Raw genomic sequence first — 10,694 nt, 5'->3', positions numbered from 1 at the left:
GCTCACCTATGAGCACGACCTACGGGGGGGGGAACCGGAGCACGTAAAGGAAAGCCCACGATGACATGGGGAGAACACGCAAACTCTGCACACATGGAGCCACGGCAGAAGCTTGAGCACTGGACACTGGTCCCAGATGTGTGAGGCGACAGCAGGACCCACTGCACCACTGTCATTTACAAGCATAATGTTCTTAAAAAAATTCTTAGCGCCCCTTAATACTTTTATTACAGGTCGATGAAAGAGAAAAACAGGATGATGTTTGCAGTGTTTTTAAAGACAAAGAGCAGGATCACCGCTGGCTGGGGCCGCGATTTCGGCCCCCGTAACCCTCTGGTTTGTAGCACTTTGCCGGGTAAGACTCTCTGCTTCTGGTCAGAAGGTCGCCAGGTCTAATCACAGGTTCGCTGGGTGATTTCACTGACTGGGCGCTTTAGCAAGGCCCTTTACTCCAACCGGTGTGGGGATCCTGGCTAATTCTGCTTGCTAAATTATGTTAAATACAGCTGCTAAATAAGAAGTGTGCTACATCTAACCTTCCTTTGAATCCTGCAGTCTCAGATCCATCCATCCATCCATTTTCCAAACCGCGTCGGGTGTGTCCTGGCGAGAGTCTGTCCAGGATGGAGCTCGTCTTCTTCTTCACCTCACTCCTGCAGAAGTTCCGTTTCACTCCACCTCCTGGAGTGTCTGAATCGGATCTGAACCTCACTCCAGTTGTAGGCTTAACACTTAACCCGTATCCCCAAAAACTGTGTGCTGTAAATCGGGCTGAAGCTTGTGATTTCTGCTGGTTCTAATGGAGAGATTTTTCAGTGCTGCAGTTGCTTCATCCAGATTGACCTCAGGGCTACCACCTTCAAGCATATTGTAAATGAGGTGACATCACCCCATTGCCACATACAACTCCATCAGCGAGACCCAGAGCGTTAACAAAGGCATGGACAACACATGTGGAATGTAACCAGGCAAGCCCAAATGTCAGAAGTACTGTAGAATACAGACGTTTGATGCCCTTCATGAATGAGGCACGCCTTCTGACCTGACCGGTCATTGTGTGTAAATAGTGAATAAAGGCACCTTGAACAGCACTGCCAAAGATGTGCTTGTGTTGCTCTTACATGTGTGGGGCAGAAGCAGCCGCTCTCCAGTGATTTTCACACACCACAGCATATGAAAATTCTTAGGGGTTGTAACAAAAAAACATACTTTCAGATGCACAGGTGTATACCTGGCAAGTTTAATCCTGACCAGTATCATCAATACTGAAAAGCATCTATTGGGAGTGGGGTGGGGTCGGGAGGGTAGAGGTCGGGTGGGGTCGGGTGGGGTAGGGAGGGAAGGGGTCTGGTGGGGTGGGGTAACGCAGCACAGAACTTTCCAAGCCTACCAGCCCGCATTAGTGGGATGACATTACATTATATTCTCTTCCTTGGAAAACAAAAGATTGATCTGTGGCCCAGATTTCATTATACAAACGTGGTGCTGGTCGCTAATGAGCCAACAAAATCCCTTATCCTCCACCAGGGAAAATGATTGTCCAGTGCAATCATCACCATAAGTAGCTGTTTTCAGCTCTGTTCTGGAGAGTTAATTATTAACAATGGGCACCAATATGGTCAAATAAGTTGCTGATGTAATCTGAGATGGCTTTTGATCTCCCTTGTATGCAAGACTTGTCAGTCCCAAACATGTCAGTCAATGCTGGGTAAAATTCTACAAACACTTTTTAAACAAATAAAGTTTAATTCAGGTCTGTTAGTTCTATGTGCAGAGTGGGTGTGAAAGCATTTAAGTCACAGATTCATCTCCATGTGACTCTTGTAATTTCACAGGTTGATTCAATGAGACTAAGGGGGGACATGATCCAGGTATATAAGGTTCTAACAGGTCTCTAAGGTTCTAACAGGTCTCGATGCTGTTCAGCCCAATGGCTACTTTAGTATTAGTTTAAATACTAGAACTCATGGCCAAAGGTGGAAATTAGCGGGAGAACATTTTAAACTGAATTTGAGAAAACAGATAGTCTTCCTGCTAGTGTAGCGCAAGGTAAAACCCTGGGTTCCTTTAAATTAGAGCTAGATAAGATTTTAACAACTCTGAGCTATTAGTTAAGTTCTAATAGCTGGGAATTTCATTTATTGAATCAAGCATAGTTCTTTCGATTGCAAAATTATAATGCAGACATTTTTTTTTTAAATTACAGTCCCAGGTGTTTCGAAAAGGAGTTGCACTAAGAGTTTCAAAATATTAACCCTTTAAACTGAAATGTTAATTGCGAATCTGGTGGAACAATTCTGTCCAATAAGTTAATAATCTGAGATGACTTTTGGTCTCCCCACTCTTAAGTATTTGGCAGTCCCAAACAGACCTAAGTCAGTCTGGGGCAAGATGCTACAAACACTAATTAAAGAAGTAGAAAGAATGTTTCATGCCTGATAGTGCTATGAAAGCTTTTAAGTCATTTTATGGACCTCTTGTACTGTCATTGGTTGATTCAATGAAGGGGCTGAACTGAGTAGAAAGACTCTCATGTATAAATGACCCATAGGGTCACTGAGGACTGAGATTTAGAAACCATGGCTGTACTAGAGGGACTTATCCAGGTTCCCAGTGTGATCACCCTGCTAGGTGCTGTACTGGTTTTTCTGGTCCTGTATCTTCTCTCCAGCATCCACAACAAGGGGAAGGAGCCCCCAGGACCCAGACCTTTGCCCTTCATTGGAAACCTACTGCAGCTGGATCTCAAGAACCTGCATCTCAGCTTCTGCCAGGTACAGTTGATTTACTTCCCACATTTACAGGATTTATCACTTTTCATGCCACACTTCTAGAATATTCACTGGAAGAAACAAGTTGACTTTCTGCGAGACGGGATGGTCATTAATTTAAGTTTTGAGAACTGTGACGTTTGGAATAAAGCTGGTAGTGGAGACACTGGATTGAAGGAGCCCATCGGCCTTTCTAGGTTCTAACTGACCACAAGAATGTGGAATATGTCAGTGACAGTAAGAGCCTGAAACCTGGGCAAGCCCAATATGCATGTTTTTTGGCTCATTTCTAGCTCACATTCACCTACCTGCCAGTGGAGAAGAATATCAAGGCAGATGCCCTCTCTCTGAGGTCTGACCCAGACCGGAGCCCCCAACCTGATGACACCATCTTGCCCTTAACTCTTTTTGTATATTTCAGACGATCAAATATTTCTCAATACCCATACTATACTTCTTTTTGACTGGAAGAAACGATCTTCTGACTTTTTGAAAGATGAGGCCTTGTGCTGATACCCAGAATGGAATTAAAATTACATGGTACCTGTGATGCTGTAGAAAAATATAGAGATGAACAAAGAATGACTGTTGTATAGATAAATAAAATAAAATCAATCAATTTGAATGTGATTCAGTAAAATGTACAAATGGCCAAAAAAAAATTTACAAATTCACCTGACTCTGACCACGATAAACCATTTACAAATGGATGGATACATTTTGTAATCATGATGTGTTATTATTAAGTTTTGATAAAATATTCATTCTGAAAAAGACACCTTATCATTTGTGGTTGAAAATTAGAGGTGGAAAGTTCAGGTCCAGAAAGTATAAATCTAGACCATGATTTTGTTTCAACCAACCAGCTGTGGACTCTGTGACTGTGACTCTTCATATTTAATTGGCTGGTTGTCATATTGTCAGGAAGAAAATATGCTTGTATCATTTATAACAGGCAAATCTGATAATTTGAAGGGGGGGGGTCAATACTTTTGAAGGGCACTGCATATATGGTTTCATGTTATGAATCCCAGAATACACTTTAATATTAACTGAAGTTTCTCTTTTTTGTGTGATTTTCTACAGCTATCGCAAAAATATGGGCCAGTGTTCACCATTCAGTTGGGTTCAAGGAAATCTGTGGTTCTTGCAGGCTTTAAGGCAGTGAGGGAGGCCCTTGCTGACTTTCCTGTGGAGTTTGGTCAGCGGGCCACATTGCCTATATTTCATGATTTATCCAACGGTCACGGTATGTGAATATCTATTAAAACATCACGTCCGCTCCTCCAGTGTGCCACGCCCCCTTCGTTAACCTCGTGTGAAATCCCGATGTCACCAGCTGTTTCTTGTTATTTCCGATTAGTCTTGTGTATTTTAGTCCATGTCAGAGTATGTATCCCCAGATCTGTCACTGAATTCTTGTGACGCCTGTGCCATCTTACGTGCCCTGTCTGTCTGTCTGTCTGTCTGTCTGTCTGTCTGCCTTGAATAAACCCCGTTTCCCGACTCTCTGGCATCTCGACCCTGATTCCTCATTCTGTAATTCCCCTGCTCGCCTACGGATCACGACACGAGACTGAATGACATAATGGGGTCATTTAGATGTCATGGTGGATATTTTTAATTAGAACGTCTTTTTATAACATTACTTTCAGAAAAGAGATAACCGGATATTAAAAGCTGGCATGTCATTTTTTATTTTTAAATTCGAGGAATGTTTTCGGGACAAATGTAGGTGTCTCACTGGTCTTTAAGATTTCTTTTGTTGAACGTGGGACACAAATTTAGGTTTGGTTTTAATCCTGAACAGGGTACATTGTGTACATAGATATTCATGGTAATACTATGAATGATGTAAATAGATCATACTGACGTAACTGAAAGTCTCTCAACTTACACAGGAATCATGTTTGCCAATGGAGACTCGTGGAAGGAGATGAGACGCTTTGCTCTAACCAGCCTTCGTGATTTGGGGATGGGCAAACAAGAAATGGAAGAGAATATCATCGAAGAGATCCACTATATCACAGAGGTGTTTGAACACTTCAAAGGTGAGAATGCTGATGTGTGACTTAGAATGTAATTTTATTTCTGTAAAATAAGTATCATGTCAGGTGGGACAAAGGATGCCAGAGCAGCAAAAGAAGTTTATTTAAAATAAGCAGGACCTTGAGGGATCTGAATGGGAGGAACTGAGGAAGGCAGAGAACAGGCCTGTTCACTAGTGAGGAGGAATCCATCTGGGCCTGAGGGCTTCAGAGGACCAATGGGGCTGGCAGATATCGAGGCACCAGAGGGACTGAAAGACACTGAGGGGACTGCAGGACAGGAAGGCGAAGAGGGAACTACAAGACTGGAGCAGGAGGATGATGAGGGGCTGCAAGACTGGAGCAGGAGGGTGAAGAGGGCACTGCAATACTGGAGCGACGAAGCTGGGACACCTGGAAGTGATCAAGGAGAAGCTGGGACACCTTGAGGCAAGTGAGACGAAGCTGGGACACCTGGAGGTGAGCGAGACGAAGCTGGGACACCTGGAGGTGAGCGAGACGAAGCTGGGACACCTGGAAGTGATGAGGGAGAAGCTGGGACACCTGGAAGTGATCAGGGAGAAGCTGGGACACCTGGACGTGATCAGGGAGAAGCTGGGACACCTGGAAGTGATCAGGGAGAAGCTGGGACACCTGGAAGTGATGAGGGAGAAGCTGGGACACCTGGAAGTGATCAGGGAGAAGCTGGGACACCTGGACGTGATCAAGGAGAAGCTGGGACACCTGGACGTGATCAGGGAGAAGCTGGGACACCTGGAAGTGATCAGGGAGAAGCTGGGACACCTGGAAGTGATCAGGGAGAAGCTGGGACACCTGGACGTGATCAGGGAGAAGCTGGGACACCTGGACGTGATCAGGGAGAAGCTGGGACACCTGGAAGTGATCAGGGAGAAGCTGGGACACCTGGACGTGATCAGGGAGAAGCTGGGACACCTGGACGTGATCAGGGAGAAGCTGGGACACCTGGACGTGATCAGGGAGAAGCTGGGACACCTGGACGTGATCAGGGAGAAGCTGGGACACCTGGACGTGATCAAGGAGAAGCTGGGACACCTTGAGGCGAGTGAGACAAAGCTGGGACACCTGGAGGTGAGCGAGACGAAGCTGGGACACCTGGAAGTGATGAGGGAGAAGCTGGGACACCTGGAAGTGATCAGGGAGAAGCTGGGACACCTGGAAGTGATCAGGAAGAAGCTGGGACACCTGGAGGTGAGCGAGACGAAGCTGGGACACCTGGAGGTGAGCGAGACGAAGCTGGGACACCTGGAAGTGATGAGGGAGAAGCTGGGACACCTGGAAGTGATCAGGGAGAAGCTGGGACACCTGGAAGTGATCAGGGAGAAGCTGGGACACCTGGACGTGATCAAGGAGAAGCTGGGACACCTGGACATGATCAAGTAAGAAGCTGGGACACCTGGAAGTGATCAGGGAGAAGCTGGGACACCTTGAGGCGAGTGAGACAAAGCTGGGACACCTGGAGGTGAGCGAAACGAAGCTGGGACACCTGGAAGTGATGAGGGAGAAGCTGGGACACCTGGAAGTGATGAGGGAGAAGCTGGGACACCTGGAAGTGATGAGGTAGAAGCAACAGCAACAGCGTGGATGGACTCTGGAGACACTGCAGGGGCAATGACGAGCTTTGAATACCCAGGGAAAACTAATATGGGCTTGAGAAAAAAGGTACTTCAAAAGTAACAGAATAAGCGGAAACATAGATTAGATAGATAGATAGATAGATAGATAGATAGATAGATAGATAGATAGATAGATAGATAGATAGATAGATAGATAGATAGATAGATAGATAGATAGATAGATAGATAGATAGATAGAAAGAAAGAAAGAACTTTATTAATCCCTCGGGAAGGTTCCTCTGGGAAATTCATTGAATCGTAATGGTATCTTTTTGGTATTGCATCATGCACCATATAATTATATTTTTTAGGGTTAAGAATGTTTTAACATGTCTATTACCTGTTGACAGGTAAACCATTTGACGTCAGCAAAGGATTGACCTGCTCCATTTCCAACATCATATCATCCATTATTTTTGGCAGTCGGTTTGACTATACTGACCCTGAATTCCAAGAAATGGTCAAAACTACAAAAAGAATTGCAGTGCTCTTGGGGTCACCAGGAGTCCAGGTACTCTGACCGGTTTTCATTGGCTTTACTCTCAATGTGCCTTTAAAAGCCAGATACATAACAGTTTTTAGAAGGATTTGTGCATGATTGTGTTCCTCTAATAAACTACCAGTCATACAGCTTGTGACTTATCTTCTCTCTCTTCTTGCAGCTCTATAATATGCTTCCCTCCCTCAACTGGGTGTTGAAGGATAGGAAAGATCTAATGGAGAGTTACAGATGCAATCTATTTCAGCTTAAAAAGTTCATAAGCAAGCTTCAGGAAACCTTTAACACTGAGGACAGGAGAGGGTTTGTAGACTCCTTCCTCATCCAACAACAAAAGGTGAAGATGCTGAGCTCATTGACAGGTTCATCAATCCCAAAATTAATTCCAGAAAATGAAGTTGTTACTCTGCCATTAATTGTACTTCTCTGTTTTCCACTGTCTCCAACAGGCATCCTCAAAGGGAAATTCTGCCCACTACCATAACGAGAACCTGTTATTTAGTGTGGCTAACTTGTTTGCAGCAGGAACTGACACTACTGCGACCACACTGCATTGGGGCCTGCTGCTTATGGCCAAGTACCCCCATATCCAGGGTGAGGACAGACACATTCACACAGGCCTTAACACGGTACCCCCATATAAAGGGTGAGGACAAGCACATTCACACAGGCCTTAACAAGGTACTCCCATATAAAGGGTGAGGACAAACACATTCACACAGGCCTTAACACGGTACCCCCATATACAGGGTGAGGACAAACACATTCACACAGGCCTTAACACGGTACCCCCCGTATACAGGGTGAGGACAAACACATTCACACAGGCCTTAACACGGTACCCCCGTATACAGGGTGAGGACAAACACATTCACACAGGCCTTAACACGGTACCCCCATATACAGGGTGAGGACAGACACATTCACACAGGCCTTAACACGGTACCCCCCGTATACAGGGTGAGGACAAACACATTCACACAGGCCTTAACACGGTACCCCCATATACAGGGTGAGGACAAACACATTCACACAGGCCTTAACACGGTACCCCCGTATACAGGGTGAGGACAAACACATTCACACAGGCCTTAACACGGTACCCCCCATATACAGGGTGAGGACAAACACATTCACACAGGCCTTAACACGGTACCCCCGTATACAGGGTGAGGACAAACACATTCACACAGGCCTTAACACGGTACCCCCGTATACAGGGTGAGGACAGACACATTCACACAGGCCTTAACACGGTACCCCCGTATACAGGGTGACAACAGCATATGTCCACCAGCCAATGTGTCACACTACCATATATAATGAAACTGTTGGATCAACACACGGCATTGTGCACATAAACCTGCTCAAACTTGTCAAGAAATATAGACGGGTTTTAAAAAACTATATGTACTCAAAGACCCATGTTTAAGTCCCTTCTAAAATTCATAGATGCTGTCTGTTCCCCACCCATCATTAGACCGTGTACAGGAGGAGCTGGACAGGGTGATTGGGGGCCGGCAGACTCGAGTGGAGGACAGGAGGAACCTGCCGTATACAGACGCCGTCATCCACGAGACACAGAGACTGGCCAACATTGTTCCGTTGAGTGCCCTAAATGTCACAAGGTCTGACGTGGTCTTCCGGGGATACCACATAAGAAAGGTGAACAACGGCACTCGTGTTTTTAAAATCTAAAAGAAAATTATAGCTGCAACTTAATTAGATCTGGTATATAGTTAGGTAGTATAGAATTTCCTTGTTTATTTTTTAATTGGATATAATTAGTTTCGCTGTTTGGGTACATTCAGTACATTTCTGTGTATGACTAGATCTTGATTAAACTTGTCTCTAGGGGACCACTGTCATCCCACTGTTGACGTCTGTACTTTATGATGAGAGTGAATGGGAGACTCCCCATACCTTCAACCCCGGCCACTTCCTGGACGATCAGGGTCGATTCAGAAAGAGGGACGCCTTCATGCCCTTCTCTGCAGGTACAGCTCAGGTTCTTCTCTGGCCTTCAGTTAAATGCTTATAAAAGGAGCTCTGCTTTTTCCTCTGGCTATCTGTCTGAATATTGTTCTCTGTTACCCCCCTTAATAAGCAGAGAGTATCTCCCCATCTGTCTTTCCTCCAGGGCGTCGGGTGTGTCCTGGCGAGAGTCTGGCCAGGATGGAGCTCTTCCTCTTCTTCACCTCACTCCTGCAGAAGTTCCATTTCACTCCACCTCCTGGGGTGTCTGAATCGGATCTGAACCTCTCTCCAGTTGTAGGCTTAACACTTAACCCGTATCCCCAAAAACTGTGTGCTGTAAATCGGGCCTGAAGCTCCTGAACTCTGCTGGTTCACAGGCAGAGATATTGAAGTGTTGCAGTTGTAACGAACAAAGTCAAAGTTTTCATTTGTCACATGCAGTCATACTTGTACAACAAAGTGAAAGGCTTATTCTGGCAGGTTCACCGATAGTGCTACATAATATTTGAGAAATTACAATCTCAAATATACAGAATGTAACAAAATATAATAAATACATTTACAGAAATTTCACCCAGGCCCTGGTTCTTGAGTGATGGGAATAGTTTTCTTTTGCAAAAGGGAAGCAGAGTCATACACAAACGGTGATCACAAACAGCTTCGACGGGAAAGGGGACAGCACTCCTATTTATACAATGATACCAGCAGTTTCTAGGTGGCCCCCCTCCATAAAAAATGCAATCATTGCACTTTTCTTGGCTAAGGTCCACTCCTTTACCTTATTTGTTCATTACAGGGACGTGGAAAGTCTTGTAAGGTTAATGTTTGATGGTCAGGTCCATCTTCTTCCACATATAAAAATATAAAAGTACAGTGGTACCTCAGTACTCGAACTCTTTAGAACTCGAAAAAATTTTACCTCGATCTGAATCTCAGAAGTCGAACCATGAACGCGGACCTAAGATAACTTGTACGCGTGGGGAAATGAGTCACGCGGCACGTCTCTCAGCGGAAACAGAGGGTGACGCTTCAGTCTCAGCCTCGCATTCGCTGCGATAGCATCGTTTGTTGGTGATGGTGCTTTAAAAAAAATATATCAGGTAATACACTTTTATATCAATTTGGTAACCATTGCTCACCAAAAAGTTACGCAATAGTTGTACAAATGTTACAACCTAAAAGTTTACGAACAAATTAACGAATACAGAGTAATAATAAAATTAACAATTGACCGCATGGCATATTGTTGTCTAGCGCTGGCGTTGCGTCTGGGTTTACGAAAACGGTGTCATTAGTTTATTTTATTTCTTTTAACTTTACACATTGGATACATTTATTTTCTTAACAAATTACTGTTTTGATAAATGTGCTTAGATATGTTTAGTATATGCTCTTCTTGTTTTATCCTGTTCATTTTCTGTTTAAATGCTAAAAAAAAAAAAACATATTTAGACGAATTTTTTGGGGGCCGGGGACCAATTTATTGCATTGAAAAAAAAGACAAGACAAAAAAAACAAAGCGAAATTTAGTCACAAACTATTATATCAATAAAAGTAAAATTGCGTTAAGTCGATGTTGTGGTCAATTCGCTCATTCCATTTTATAAATCTCTCCACACTAATTAGCACAATTCTGTGTCTATTCCTGCTGTGGCCATCCACGCGTGGGGGCGCTGCACTCGAATTATTATATTTACGTAGCCAAAGGAACTCATCGAGTGAGTGCAGTATTTGAATGGAAGTCGTTAGTTACTCAGTATTTCTG

At 44.3% G+C, this 10,694-nt stretch overlaps 1 protein-coding gene across 2 annotated transcripts; it reads left to right on the top strand.

Moving 5' to 3' along the window:
* The first annotated feature begins 2,579 nt into the window (after positions 1 to 2,579).
* On the top strand, positions 2,580 to 9,356 carry LOC125717842 (cytochrome P450 2K1-like). Of its 2 annotated transcripts, none has more exons than XM_048991153.1 (9): positions 2,580 to 2,774; positions 3,858 to 4,020; positions 4,673 to 4,822; positions 6,804 to 6,964; positions 7,116 to 7,288; positions 7,392 to 7,546; positions 8,433 to 8,617; positions 8,808 to 8,949; positions 9,093 to 9,356. In XM_048991153.1, the coding sequence occupies exons 1-9, from the start codon at positions 2,580 to 2,582 to the stop codon at positions 9,278 to 9,280; spliced, it is 1,512 nt and encodes a 503-aa protein (XP_048847110.1). In that variant the 3' UTR covers positions 9,281 to 9,356. The 2 variants fall into 2 exon arrangements, with proteins under 2 accessions (XP_048847110.1, XP_048847109.1); XM_048991152.1 differs by having other exon boundaries at positions 7,116 to 7,289; positions 7,402 to 7,546.
* Positions 9,357 to 10,694: the final 1,338 nt, after the last annotated feature.

Source organism: Brienomyrus brachyistius, chromosome 22 (assembly GCF_023856365.1).
Source record: "Brienomyrus brachyistius isolate T26 chromosome 22, BBRACH_0.4, whole genome shotgun sequence".
NCBI lineage: Eukaryota > Metazoa > Chordata > Actinopteri > Osteoglossiformes > Mormyridae > Brienomyrus > Brienomyrus brachyistius.
Note: the sequence above shows the minus strand (reverse complement) of the source record. Positions and strands in the feature narration are given on the sequence as shown.

Excerpts from the sequence above, each read along its gene's own strand:
- LOC125717842 (XM_048991153.1), top strand. The coding sequence starts at position 2,580 with ATGGCTGTACTAGAGGGACTTATCCAGGTTCCCAGTGTGATCACCCTG. Across the intron at positions 4,021-4,672 it reads TGATTTATCCAACGGTCACG|GAATCATGTTTGCCAATGGA; the intron begins GTATGTGAATAT and ends CAACTTACACAG. Across the intron at positions 7,289-7,391 it reads TTCCTCATCCAACAACAAAA|TCTCCAACAGGCATCCTCAA; the intron begins GGTGAAGATGCT and ends TGTTTTCCACTG.